At 37.0% G+C, this 15,124-nt stretch overlaps 2 protein-coding genes across 2 annotated transcripts in view; both read left to right on the forward strand.

The window, feature by feature from the left end:
- LOC137175029 (Fc receptor-like protein 5) overlaps positions 1–15,124 on the forward strand; it is a 116,879-nt gene that overhangs the window by 42,116 nt on the left and 59,639 nt on the right. The gene's annotated exons all lie outside the window — the stretch shown is intronic.
- LOC137175031 (sialoadhesin-like) lies at positions 11,029–14,959 on the forward strand. The gene is made up of 6 exons (XM_067580651.1): positions 11,029–11,161; positions 11,321–11,593; positions 11,844–12,146; positions 13,173–13,439; positions 14,199–14,441; positions 14,696–14,959. Exons 2-6 carry the CDS (start codon positions 11,383–11,385, stop codon positions 14,827–14,829), a joined length of 1,158 nt encoding a protein of 385 aa, XP_067436752.1. The 5' UTR covers positions 11,029–11,161; positions 11,321–11,382; the 3' UTR covers positions 14,830–14,959.

Consider the following 15,124-nt stretch of genomic DNA (forward strand, 5'->3'; position numbering starts at 1 on the left):
TAAAGTCAATGATTTTATGGTTTATGGATGTGCAGTAAATACTTATTGTTTATACATTTTTTTATTCATAACATTTTTCAGGCACAAACCTTTGCACAAGACACAAGCTAATGTATTTCTGCAGTGACCAGGAAGTGTAAATGTGTCAAAGTTTATTAAACCAATTGAAGTTGTTTGTGGTTTGCATACAAGGGAAGGAAACACAGGCAGGCTAAATTCTAAAGAAGTTGAAGAAAGTCTGATCTCATCTTTCATTTACCTGAAATGTAACTTCTCTCTTTGTCTTTCTGCTGCATTATTATTAAAGCAAAGTAGAAACATTTGTCAGACTCAGAGCAGCTGAGTGACAGAGTGTCAGTGCTGGATGTGAGGATGAGGTACACTTTGATCTGTGTGCTGGGATTATTCTGTAAGTACATTACTGACTTTCTCTGTTTGCATGTCACAGATTAAAGAACATGTTCCTGAATAGTCAGAATTACAGAGTATCACTGGTTGAACCAGTTTCTCTGAGAGCTTGAACAGAGCACGCTTATGGTTTTTAACTACAGGGTTGTTTTATAGGCCAGATGTTGGTTGGTGACTTGGCTCAGTTTAGATTGAAGGACTGTGTTCAATTTACTGCTGGATGATTATTTTTGCATAATGTAAATGTGAATTGTTTCAGGTATTGTTATGTATGTGGGTTTTGAATTTCATGATTTTTTCCTATTTTATTTTACATGTTTCATTTTAAAGAGTTTTTCTCCTCTTATCTGTTTTAATTTATCAAACAATAGTTACCACTGCTGAAACTCTATTTGTTTTTGTTTTTTTTGTTTTTTGTTTTGTCTGTGATTTTGACTTTCTGTCAGTTTGATTATGTCTGATGAAGTTTCAATCTTTATTTTAGTGCTGAATACACTCTTCTACGGACACTCTGAAGGTGACCAATAATTTTTGTTTGTATATTATATATAAATATTTATTTCTTATTTGTTATCCACTGTATTACTCTTAAGGCCCAAACGCACTGAAAGCGTGTGATGCGTCTTGAAGTACACTTATTTATTTTTAATGGCCAAACACGCACCAAAAGTGTTATTAGGCTCGTCAAACTCAGACCTCTTTCGATTTTGGAGCGTCAAATGAGGATCAAGCGACCAGAGAGAGAGAGAGAGAGAGAGAGAGAGAGAGAGAGACAGAGAGAGAGAGAGCGGTAGTGAGAAAAAAGCTTCTGAATGAGAGAAATAAAACGTTTTATTCTGATTATTTCACTGCAGTCACGTTTTATCGCTTTTAGTGCTTTTGGGCCTTTAATCACATCCCATTTTTGTGTTCATATTTTATCATGTATGTATCATTTTACTCCATGTATCAATACAAATTCTGAAATGACTTGATTTGTGCCCAAAGATTTAAAACAGCATTTTCCTCAAAATGCGTGTTTATGTAGGGAGACCAGATGTTGTGATGACCCTTGAGACACACAAGTATCTGAAGAAAACACATATGCAACATTTAGAAAGACAAGTTGGAGTTTGATTATGAACATAAATGTGCAAACAAAGAGTCTAAATTCATTTGAGTCATAAACAGGTGTTTCCTTTGTGTTATATAAAGATACAAATACATTTTTGATGGCTTGTCCACGACAGTCACTTATTCGTTTTATTGTTTTTCTAAACTTAGACAGACACAAGGTCACACTGAGAACAGACAGGAAGACCATAAGAGGACGGCACAGTGTGTCACTGATCTGCAATGTAGAGGACAAAAATGTGATTTAGAATTTCTGTTTGAATGAAAGCAATGGGATTGTGCTTAGAGTTTATCGATGATACATGAGCGTCAAGTTTTCAAAGTGTGTGCATAGCTCCATTTTTTTATGTTAATGCAAAGGAGAAAAAGTGTAATGTCTTTGTTCTAAACTAACAGCAAATAGACTGAAGGCCAAACTGAGTGCTGACAACAGAGACATTCCAGTAGGGGGCAGTGTGACCCTGACCTGCTCTGTGGACTCGTCATCATCTGGTTGGAAATATTACTGGTACAAAGGCAAGAAAACCTCTGAACCCCTGAACACACAAGATGCTGTTTTCCAGTCAACTGGACAGATCAGTGTCTCACAGGGAGGACTCTACTGGTGCAGAGGAGGAAGAGGAGACCCAGTTTACTACACAGAGTACAGTGATTCAATCACGATCAACACAATTGGTGAGTTTGACAATGAGATTTATTACACACAATGTGCTGAGTGCTGAGCAAGTGAATCTCTTTTCTGCCTTCACCTAACCTGTCATGAAACAAAAGAGATGAACTGAGGTCATATTGTTTGACTTCTGTGAACTGAAGTTTTAAATTTCAAGCAGATTTTGTCAAAAGGGTACGGGAGGCCGAGAGAGTTAAATGCACTGCAACTTAGGATTCACATGTAAATGTAGAAAATACAAAAGCATGTGCAGAAAACACATATGCAGCATTTAGAAAGACAAGTTGGAGTTTGATTATGAACATAAATGTGCAAATAGAGAGTCTAAATTCATTTGAACATTGAATTATATTTGAGACAGGTGTTTCCTTTGTGCTCTTTAAAAATATAAATACATTCTTGATGACATGTTCATTACAGTGATTCAAAAATCATTTAACCCAGTGTTTCAGCTGAAATGGTTTTAGCTTGTTTCAGTCTAGATTGTAAATAGGTGAGGTGGCTTTTAGATTATTTTATTGAGTATATTTTAAAATGATCAGAGTCAGTGATGGCAGGTAAGATTCTTTACTCCAGTGGCTCCCCCGAGTGGTGAGTCCTTTCTCAGCATGAGAACAGACACGTCATTAAATTTGCTGACAGTACTGTGATCCTCAGTTTATTACTTGACCAACTTTTCCCCCCTGGTACAAATCCTTTCTTGAGGTGAATGTTTATAAGAAATATGGCTGTGAACAAAAGATATTCACACCAAATCTCAACAACATCTGTTTTTATCATATAAACTTTAAATATTAATGCTGAATAAAAGCTTCTCATTCTTGTTCATGGAAAATTGAATTTAATACATATTTTTTTAAAAAATGTCCAGTAATCTGCCTGCTTGGTAACCTAGACAGCAAAGACTCCACTACATGGGATTATTAAACTGTTTCCCAAAATGACTGATGTTGAACAGTCAAGTCTCTCTGCACTGTGAGATAAATGCATCCTGTAAAAGTTTAGGTTCAGGTGTTCTGGAGGACTGTTGTCCTCAGTAAGACCTGTTTATCTGACAAACATGTGATTGCAAAGGTCTTTCCATACTACTTGATTTTTATGTTTTTTATGTTTTTGATGTTGCCTTGTGTTTTATATTTCTTTATTTTTCTCTCTTAATTTTATATTTCTAGTTGTGTCTAACTGTGTATTTTTGGTTTGAACAGTTTCCAACAAGGCTGTTGTGACTCTGCAACCCAACTGGCCTCTGATATACAGTGGTGAGACAATCACTGTCAGATGTGAGATCCAGGGAGGTGCAGACACTCGATGGGAATATGAATGGAGAACAAACACCATAAACACACTTCCAAAACACAATGAATACAGGATTCGCAGTGTTACTCGGTCCCACAGTGGAGAGTACAGTTGTAAGGGTAGAACGTACTTGTATTCCTCAACAGAGTGGAGTGATGCCATCACATTGACAGTATCATGTAAGTCAAACCATCTGTCATTCATATTCAAAATGGATTGTTTTTAATTTCAGTCTGTCTAAGTAAGATAACAGAAAATATTTTCTCCCTCCAACAATGATGCAGCCTCCTATGAGCAGCTCAGTAACAAGTGGTTGCTTTTTAGTTTGAGAACAGAATTACTGAAACTGAGCTGCTGAAAATGATATGTTTCAGGTCTGTTGTGTAACAATAGAGTGAAAAAGTTCTGGGGCAAATCCCATCCCAATTGGTCTAGTTGTTTTGTTTTTTACTCTCAGCAAATAAACCCACAGCACTGACCACAATTCATTTGACTTTGCTGTCTGCCTCCCGACTCATTTGAAAAAAAGAAGAGAGAAAAAGAGAGAGAGCAGCTGGAGGCACCAGGAGAGAGAGAGATTAAGAGAGAGAGAGAGAGAGAGAGAGAGAGAGAGAGAGAGAGAGAGGCTGTGGTTGAGCGAGACAGAGAGTGAATGAAGAGAGGGAGCGCCGGTTGCGAGAAAGCTGGTGAATCAGATCAAAAAAAGTTATTTTCTGATTGTTTCACAGCAGTGACATTGTTGAGCACAAATAAACACGCCAACAACTCCACACACCTCCGCTTGACCCTGCGGCTGAACGCAGCACCGCCTGATTTGGTCTGAATATGCTATTGGTGGCAGCAGGTGCTAACAGGCTAAGCTAACAGTATGTCAGTAGCTTTACACTAGCAGCGGTCCGGATGGAGGAGCTGCTAACCAGCCTGAGAAAACTACAACTGTGGGTTCCAAAAAGAAGTAAAACTACGACTGTAGGTCCTTGTAACGCGTAACACTTCAATTTTACATATAAAAAATGAAGTTCAAGCGACCATCTCGCCATTCTTACACAGGTTTAACCATAGTAACGTTATGATGGAGGTGACATTTTTTCAAACATGTAGGCGCTGTGCCATGTGGCTACTATAATACTGTATGCAGCTACTATAGTAAAACGTACGGGTGCTGGTGTATAAATTAATCCAAAAGTCGTAAAGAAAGCAAGAGAAGTATATTTAATAAAGCCCTGGAGGGCGGGAGTGGATGAACCCAGTTATGGAGTATCCGCCTGTACGGGACGCTCTAAGAAGTAAAGCGAACATGCCCGCAAGAAGGCAGGGATCATTTCATTGATCAACACTACACCTGGCTTATTGGTTGGGGGATTTTGACAGGGTTATTAAGAGCAGGGACGAAATCTGAGAGTAGTTCAACAAGCGCACAGAAGCAGCCTGAGTGCGAGGAGAAGAGCTGAAGCTGCAGCGCGGGAAAACTCTGCAAGGAACATTATATGTGCAAGCAAACAGTTTGAGCAGAAACAGAGCAAATCTAAGCACAAGCAGAGGCTATTTGAGTGCGAGGGCAGGGTTTTGAGGAGCAATATTACAAAATTTGAAAGTGAAATCAATAAATCATGCTCTCAAATTGATATACCACGCTCTTGAATAAAGATAGAAAAAAAGCTCCATACTTTGCACCAGTGTCACCAACTAGCTCTCAACTTTTTTTTTGAGAAACATGCCACCACATGATCACCACAACTATTCTAGTGTTAATAAAAAAAACAACAAAAAATAGAAGCAAACAAAAACAGTGCACTAATTAAACATCAACTGTACCTCGTTAGTTAGTTCTGCAGTAACTCCTGTCATCGGCCAAGGAGAGTCATATGTCACATGCTCTGTTTATATCTTCCATATGATGGTATTAGCTAAATGACTTGATCGACGTTTAAGTCTTTTCTAAGGGAAATTTCAAGAATGATTTCCCTGTAGTTCTTGTGCTGAAGTAAAAACATTTTCTTCGGGCAAATCTCATTCCAACCATTTACTTGTTTTGTTTTTTGTTCTAATGTAAACAGCAAGTAATTTCAAGGCCACAGTAACAGCAGAAAGGACAGTCATACCAGTATATATTTCTGTTTTTATCCAAACTGTGTATATTTGGTGGGTACAGTTTGCAACAAGACTGTTGTAACACAGCAAACCAACTGGCCTCAGATATTCAGTGGTGAGTCAATCACTCTAAGATGTGAGATAGAGGATAGTGGAGACACTGAGTGGGAGTATGAATGGAAAACAACCAAAGAAAAACCTCCAAAACAGTGAATACTGGAGTTTCAGAGCTACTTTTTACAGTAGATAATTACTGCTGTATGGGTGAGCAGAAAATAGACCTTTAGTCCTCAACAGAAAGAAGTGATCCCATCAGGTTGACAGTGTCATGTAAGTTGGACTGTGTTTCATCAATTGTTAGAATATCATGTTTTTGAGTTTCCACCTATCTGTGTCTGAATAATTCAATAGAAAATATTTCTTTACTCAAGAATTAGTCAACTTCTCAGGATTGATCAGTAAATAATTGTGTTTGTTTTTGAAGACAAGCCATCATTCAGTGTCTTGTAGCATTTGAAATATACGTAATTGATTAATTGTTAACAGATTAAAGAAAATATAAAACAATGACTCATGGTGCAGATCAAAGTGATTAAATCAATATTTTCTGTGTGCTTGGGACTCCCATCAAGATTAAGTTAAATTCATTATGTTCTCATTTTCACCAATTTATTTAAATTGGATTAAATCACAGGGACAATAATTAACGTTTAATGTCTTTGTTCTAAACTGTACAGCAAATAAACCAAAGGCCAAACTGAGTGCTGACAACAGAAACATTCCAGTAGGGGGCAGTGTGACCCTGACCTGCTCTGTGGACCCATCATCATCTGATTGGAAATATAACTGGTACAAAGATGAGAAAACCTCTGAACCCCTGAACACACATGATGCTGTTTCCCAATCCACTGGACAAATCAGTGTCTCACAGGGTGGACTCTACTGGTGCAGAGGAGAAAGAGGAAACCCAGTTTACTACACAAAGTACAGTGATTCAATCAGGATCAACAAATATGGTGAGTTTGACATTGAGATTTATTACACACAATGTGCTGAGTGCTGCGCAAGTGAATCTCTTTTCTGCCTTCACCTAACCTGTCATGAAACAAAAGAGAAGAACTGACGTCATATTGTTTGACTTCTGTGAACTAAAATTTTAAATTTCAAGCAGATTTTGTCAAAAGGGTACGGGAGGCCGAGAGAGTTAAATGCACTGCAACTTCAGATTCACATGTAAATGTTGTAGAAAACACAAAAATATGTGAGAAAACACATATGCAGCATTTAGAAAGACAAGTTGAAGTTTGATTATCAACATAAACATGTGAAAACAGAGTCTAAATTCATTTGAACATTGAATTATATTTCAGACAGGCGTTTCCTTTGTGCTCTTTAGAAATATAAATACATTCTTGATGACATGTTCGTTACACTGATTCAATAATCATTTAACTCAATGTTTCAGCTGAAATGGTTTTAGCTTGTTTCAGTCTAGATTTTAAATTGGTGAGGTGGCTTTTAGATTATTTTATTGAGTATATTTTAAAATGATCAGAGTCAGTGATGGCAGGTAAGATTCTTTACTCCAGTGGCTCCCCCGAGTGGTGAGTCCTTTCTCAGCATGAAAACAGACATATCATTAAATTTGCTGACAGTACTGTGATCCTCAGTTTATTACTTGACCAACTTTTCCCCCTGATACAAATCTTTTCTTCAGGTGAATGTTTATAAGAAATATGGCTGTGAACAAAAGATATTCACACCAAATCTCAACAACATCTGTTTTTATCATATAAACTTGAAATCTTAATGCTGAATAAAAGCTTCTCATTCTTGTTCATGGAAAATTGCATTTAATACATATTTTTTAAAAATGTCCAGTAATCTGCCTGCTTGGTAACCTAGACAGCAAAGATGCAACTACATGGGATTATTAAACTGTTCCCCAAAATGACTGATGTTGAACAGTCAAGTCTCTCTGCACTGTGAGATAAATGCATCCTGTAAAAGTTTAGGTTCAGGTGTTCTGGAGGACTGTTGTCCTCAGTAAGACCTGTTTATCTGACAAACATGTGATTGCAAAGGTCTTTTCATACTGCTTGATTTTTATGTTTTTTATGCTTTTGATGTTGCCTTGTATTTCTTCATTTTTCTCTCCTAATCTTATATTTCTAGTTGTGTCTAACTGTGTATTTTTGGTTTAAACAGTTTCCAACAAGGCTGTTGTGACTCTGCAACCCAACTGGCCTCTGATATACAGTGGTGAGACAATCACTGTCAGATGTGAGATCCAGGGAGGTACAGACACTCGATGGGAATATGAATGGAGAAAAAACAACATGGACACACCTTCAAAACACAATGAATACAAGATTAGCAGTGCCTCTGAGTCCAACAGTGGAGCCTACAGTTGTAAAGGTAGAAAGAACTTGTATTCATCAACAGAGTGGAGTGATGCCATCACATTGACAGTATCATGTAAGTCAAACCATCTGTCATTCATATCCAAAATGGCTTGTTTTTCATTTCAGTCTATCTAAGTAAGATAACAGAAATATTTTCTCCCTCCAACAATGATGCAGCCTCCTATGAGCAGCTCAGTAACAAGTGGTTGCTTTTTAGTTTGAGAACAGAATTACTGAAACTGAGCTGCTGAAAATGATGTAAATGTTTCAAGTCTGTTGTGTAACAATAGAGTGAAAAAGTTCTGGGGCAAATCCCATCCCAATTGGTCTAGTTGTTGTTTTGTTTTTATCTCTCAGCAAATAAACCCACAGCACTGACCACAATTCATTTGACTTTGCTGTCGGCTTCCCAACTCATTAGAAAAAAGACGAGAGAAAAAGAGAGAGAGAGAGAGAGAGAGAGAGTCTGTGGTCGAGCGAGCCAGAGAGCGAATGAAGAGAGGGAGCGCCGGTTGCGAGAAAGCTGGTGAATCAGATCATAAAAAAGTTATTTTCTGATTGTTTCACAGCAGTGACATTGTTGAGCACAAATAAACACGCCAACAACTCCACACACCTCCGCTTGACTCTGCGGCTGAACGCAGCACCGCCTGATTTGGTCTGAATAGGCTATTGGTGGCAGCAGGTGCTAACAGGCTAAGCTAACAGTGTGTCAGTGGCTTTACACTAGCAGCGGTCCGGATGGAGGAGCTGCTAACCAGCCTGAGAAAACTACAACTGTGGGTTCCAAAAAGAAGTAAAACTACAACTGTAGGTCCTTGTAACGCGTAACACTTCAATTTTACATATAAAAAATGAAGTTCAAGCGACCATCTCGCCATTCTTACACAGGTTTAACCATAGCAACGTTATGATGAAGGTGACATTTTTTCAAACATGTGGGCGCTGTGCCATGTGGCTACTATAATACTGTATGCAGCTACTATAGTAAAACGTACGGGTGCTGGTGTATAAATTAACCGTCCTTTTATCCAAAAGTCGTAAAGAAAGCAAGGGAAGTACATTTAATAAAGCTCTGGAGGGCGGGAGTGGATGAACCCAGTTAAGGAGTACCCGCCTGTACGGGACACTCTAAGAAGTAAAACGAACATGCCCCCAAGAAGGCAGAGATCATTTCATTGATCAACACTACACCTGGCTTATTGGTTGGGGGATTTTGACAGGGTTGTTAAGAGCAGAGACGAAATCTGAGTGCAGTTCAATGAGCGCACAGAAGCAGCCTGAGTGCGAGGAGAAGAACTGAAGCTGCAGCGCGGGAAAACTGCAAGGAACATTATATTTGAGTGCAAGCACACAGTTTGAGCAGAAACAGAACAAATCTAAGCGCAAGCAGAGGCTATTTGAGAGCGAGGGCAGGGTTTTAGGGACAATATTACAAAATTTGAAAGTGAAATCAATAAATCATGCTCTCAAATTGATATACCACGCTCTTGAATAAAGACAGGAAAAAAGCTCCATACTTTGCACCAGTGTCACCAACTAGCTCTCAACTTTTTTTTTGAGAAACATGCCACCACATGATCACCACAACTATTCTGGTGTTAATAAAAAAAAACAACAAAAAATAGAAGCAAACAAAAATAGTGCACTAATTAAACATCAACTGTACCTCGTTAGTTAGTTCTGCAGTAACTCCTGTCATCGGCCAAGGAGAGTCATATGTCACATGCTCTGTTTGTATCTTCCATATGATGGTATTAGCTAAATGATTTGATCGATGATCAAGTTTTTTCTAAGGGAAATATCAAGAATGATTTCCCTGTAGTTCTTGTGCTGAAGTAAAAACATTTTCTTTGGGCAAATCTCATTCCAACCATTTACCTGTTTTGTTTTTTGTTCTAATGTGAGCAGCAAGTAATCTCAAGGCCACAGCAACAGCAGAAAGGACAGTCATACCAGTATATATTTCTGTTTTTATCCAAACTGTATATTTATTGGGTACAGTTTCTAATAAGACTGTTGTAACACAGCAAACCAACTGGCCTCAGATATTCAGTGGTGAGTCAATCACTCTAAGATGTGAGATAGAGGATAGTGGAGACACTGAGTGGGAGTATGAATGGAAAACAACCAAAGAAGAACCTCCAAAACATAATAAATACTGGAGTCTCAGAGCTACTTTTTACAGTAGATAAGTACTGCTGTATGGGTGAACATAAAATAGACCTTTAGTCCTCAACAGAAAGAAGTGATCTCATCAGGTTGACAGTGTCATGTAAGTTGAACTGTGTTTCATCAATTGTGAGAATATCATGTTTTTGAGTTTCCACCTATCTGTGTCTGAATAATTCAACAGAAAATGTTTCTTTACTCAAGAATTAGTCAACCTCTCAGGATTGATCAGTAAATAATTGTGTTTGTTTTTGAAGACAAGCCATCATTCAGTGTCCTGTAGCATTTGAAATATACTTAATTGATTCATTGTTAACAGATTAAAGAGAATATAAAACAATGACTCATGGTACAGATCAAAGTGATTAAATCAATATTTTCTGTGTTCTTGGGACTCCCATCAAGATTACGTGAAATTCATTATGTTCTCAACTAAGTTATTTAAATTGGACTAAATCACAGGGACAATAATTACATTATGTCTTTGTTCAAAACTGAAAACTTAACATTTTAATAAAATAAATGTTTGTTAGTATATATTTAGATAATATATCTAACATTACATCACCTATTTAGATATAAAATATATTAAGAATAGATAAGATTTATTTTATTAACTGATTAAAGATCACAGTGATTAAATTAATATCTTTGTATATGTCTTCCTTGAAAGTGGACTATAGAGGGACAATAATTACCTTTTAATGTCTTTGTTCTAAACTAACAGCATATAAACCAAAGGCCAAACTGAGTGCTGACAACAGAGACATTCCAGTAGGGGGCAGTGTGACCTTGACCTGCTCTGTGGACCCACCATCATCTGGTTGGAAATATCACTGGTACAAAGATGAGAAAACCTCTGAACCCCTGAACACACAAGATGCTGTTTTCCAATCAACTGGACAAATCAGTGTCTCACAGGGAGGACTCTACTGGTGCAGAGGAGGAAGAGGAAACCCAGTTTACTACACAGAGTACAGTGATTCAATCACGATCAACACAATTGGTGAGTTTGACAGTGAGATTTGTTATACACAGTTCAGAAAAATCTCCATTGTGTATTCATGATTAGTGATTAAGATTTAAGCTAAAAATGTTATGACTGTTATTGATTTGAACTTTTGTCATTCTTGTATCCTCACTGGTAATTCTTAACCATTAACAGTCCAAAATAAGGCTGTTGTGACTCTGCGACCCAACTGGACTGAGATATACAGAGGAGAGGCAATGATGCTGAGATGTGAGATCCACGATGGAGACACAGAGTGGGAGTATGAATGGGAAACTCCCCGTTACACATCTCTAAATCAAAATGAATACAAGAATAGCAAGGCTTACTCATACGATAGTGGAAACTACAGGTGTAAAGGCAGAATGAAAAATGCACAACATATTTCAACAGAGTGGAGTGATTACATCAAATTGACAGTATCTGACAGTAAGTCTGATCATATTTAATTTACAATGAAAATATTAAATATACAATAAAATACATTTTTGTTGGAGTTTATTTAGATAGTATATCATTAAGTTTATGTTGCCTCTTTGGATATAAAATATATTGTGAAAAAATGTAATTCTATAAGAGATAAAATGATAACTTTATTAGATAAAATTTATTTATATGTCTAGAGACTAAAGTCTACATAATAACATGTTTTCATTCTGAGAAAATCACTTTCCAACAGATGCACCAGAGTCTGTCCTCACTGTGTCTCCATCATGGCTGAGTCCTGGAGACTCAGTAACTCTGAGCTGTAAGGTTGAATATCCATCTGCAGGATGGAGGTTCTACTGGTATAAGACTGTTCCCAAACTATTAGACAAGTCCTACAGCTATGAGCTGCTACCTGGTAGCACCAATGGGACTGAACAGGATTCCTACATCGTTCATGGGTCGACACACACAGCAAGATATATGTGTAGAGCTGGAAGAGGAGACCCAGTGTTTTACAATGATTACAGCAAACCTGCGTTTGTTTGGTCTGGAGGTGAGTTTGTTTGTTTATTTTTATTTCCTTCTGTCAAGAAGCAGTTGTGATGTCATTATCTGGGTATTGATTGTGGTGAACCTATGACCTTTCTCCATCAAGTCAAGATTTCAGTTTTTCAACACACTCACCAAACACAATGTTGATATTGAATTATTCTACATACTTGACTGGGCTGGATTTCCTTCTTTAAATCTTCAATTGATCTGAAAGCATTACAGCACCAAAAAACTGAGATATTATGATTTTACTTGTCATCGAAATCAAACTCTGCTCCTCTTTGCTATGAATACTTTTACTTTGGTTACCTGAGCTCATCTTACAGCCAATACTCATTACTTTTACTGACACAGCAGGCTGGACAGGTGTGGTTAAATGAGACTTTATCTAGTGGTCAGGCAACATATAGACATACAAAACAGTCAAAATCTAGTAATGAAAAACCAGAAAAGTCATCAGTCAACAAAGCAGGTAAATGGACAAAGTACAGAAACAGCTGGAAACCTGAGAAAACTCAGACAGATGAGAGAAAAACACTGACTATACAGTACCAGTCAAAAGTTTGGACACACTTTCTCATTCAAGGGAAGGTGTGTCAAAACCTTTGACTAGTACTTTATATAGAGACAATGAAACATCATTTAAAATGAAAAACACATCCTCTGTATGTTTGAAAGGTGGCAGGTAAATGCAGGTTGTTTACAGCTTCACAGTGAACAGTTGCTGTAGTTATCTTGGTAGCAAGTTTTCAAGATAGAAAAAAATAATCAAAACATCTATAAAACAGCTCAAAACACTCTGCAGCTCACTTCATGTCTCTACTGTCAGTCCATATGCTCTGTATGTTCTTAACACTCACAGTTTCACCAAAACACTGAACCTTTTGCACAGTTTATGTTATTGAGATGTTTTTCTTCTCAATAATAAATAGTATTAAAAATACAAAAAAGAGGATTATTTGCATTGTGATCTTTTTTAAATTTAATATCTCTGTACTTGGTTTGCTCCTCATTACATGTTTTTCAGATGTTCATTCAGCAGTGACTCTCAAAGTGAGTCCTGACAGAGTGCAGCACTTCACCTCTGACTCTGTCTCACTGAGCTGTGAAGGAAACTCTACTGAGTGGAGAGTGAGGAGGTTTCCTGAGGACATCTACTGGTCACTGTGTTCTAACTGGTGGTCAATGACTGGATCCACATGCAACATCAAGAGTTCAGAGCAGAGTGATGCAGTGTACTGGTGTGAGTCTGGATCAGGAGAGTTCAGCAATGCAGTCAACATCACTATACAGAGTATGTTTACATTACATTTGATTTTATTTTCATCTTGTATTTAAATTATTTTCAACATGGTGTCACTAACTACACTTCCTGTGTAGACAAACAAGTTATATTCCTAACCTTTTGATAGCAAAAATTATGTTATATTATTGTTTCTTTAACAAAAAACTAAAAGCTCATTAAGTTATTATTCCTTGAGATTATAATAAAGAAATATCATCCAATTAATTAGAAAATTAAGCGTCCTCTCCACAACTCATAAATTAGTGGTGTTCTTGTCAAACACAGGTAATGCAAAAGAATAAATAAATTATGAAAGAACTTGCTTCACACCAAAACTCATCTGTGGACAAAATGAAAGCTTCTTCATATTTATTTAAACAACTGGAAATTAATATTTTACAGATCCAAGATGTTTGGTCCACAGTTTCTTTGGTGTGCAGCAAGACCTTTCTTTATTCTTGATGATAAAATTAACATGCTGATTCAGTCAGAGGTGTTTTTGTGTCAATAGCCATCCATCATTTCTTTCATGTGTACCTGTTAGCTCTAGAGCTAACTAGCCATAGCTAATATATTTACAGATACAAGACATGTATGTAATAAAGCTGAAATGTTGGATCTTTGCTCAGCTACACTGATTCTGTGAGATAAATTAGTTGGAGAAAAATGAAGGCATATGTGTGATCTATTCTCATGGTTTTATGTCACCTTGTTCTAAAGGTCAGCAGCTGGTCTCTGACTGAAACTTCATATTCTTTGACTGTACAGATGCAGATATTATCCTGGTGAGCCCTGTGCATCCTGTGACTGAGGGAGATTCTGCTACTCTTGGCTGCAAACTGAAGAGAGGAGAATTACTTTCCAATGTGTTTTTCTATCAAAATGACAAACTTATCCAAAATGATACCAGAGGGGAGCTGAATATCTCTGCAGTGTCAAAGTCAGACGAAGGCTTCTACAAGTGTAAATACTCAGGAAAAGAATCAGTACAGAGTTGGATGTCAGTTAAGGGTGAGTAGGATTAAAACAATTCATGCATTTTCTTTCTTGTAAACTGTGTTGCTGTCTTAGAAAGAAATGTGGTCAAATACTTTACAGAATTAGAAATTTACAGGTTTATTTTCAGCTGATTTCACATATTGAATTAACTTGTTTTCTACTTTACATAAGGGCCATTCAATAATTAAACATAACATTACAAAATCTGAAATCTATAAAAATACAAATGTAAATGAATGATGAATATTGTTTCTTATCTATTACAGCAGTGTCCAGGCCTGACAGCTCTTCATCTCTTATACCATTAATTGTTGGGCTGGTTTGTGGAATTACTTTTATTATTCTCCTGCTCCTGTTGTATCGCTACAGACGATCCAAAGGTGAGACTTTTTCCCTCTGATGTTAAATGTTTTATGTTTTTAATTATTCAAATACAAAGATGTATTCTGATGTCATAATGTGAAATAGCAGAAAAAATATTTAGAAAATAAAACCACATAACAATAAATATCCTTTTCACAGATTCACACTTTATCAGGTTGGTACAAAACTCTCTTCTCTCATTTTGAACATAACAGCAGTACCTTCAATGTGTCTTATTAAATTCATTGTATTTGCTAAATGTTTTAGGCCAATCCAGTCTGACAGCACCAACCAGGACCCCGCCGTGAATCACATGGTCAACCTGAATGAAA

This window comes from Thunnus thynnus, chromosome 22 (assembly GCF_963924715.1).
Source record: "Thunnus thynnus chromosome 22, fThuThy2.1, whole genome shotgun sequence".
NCBI classification, from domain to species: domain Eukaryota; kingdom Metazoa; phylum Chordata; class Actinopteri; order Scombriformes; family Scombridae; genus Thunnus; species Thunnus thynnus.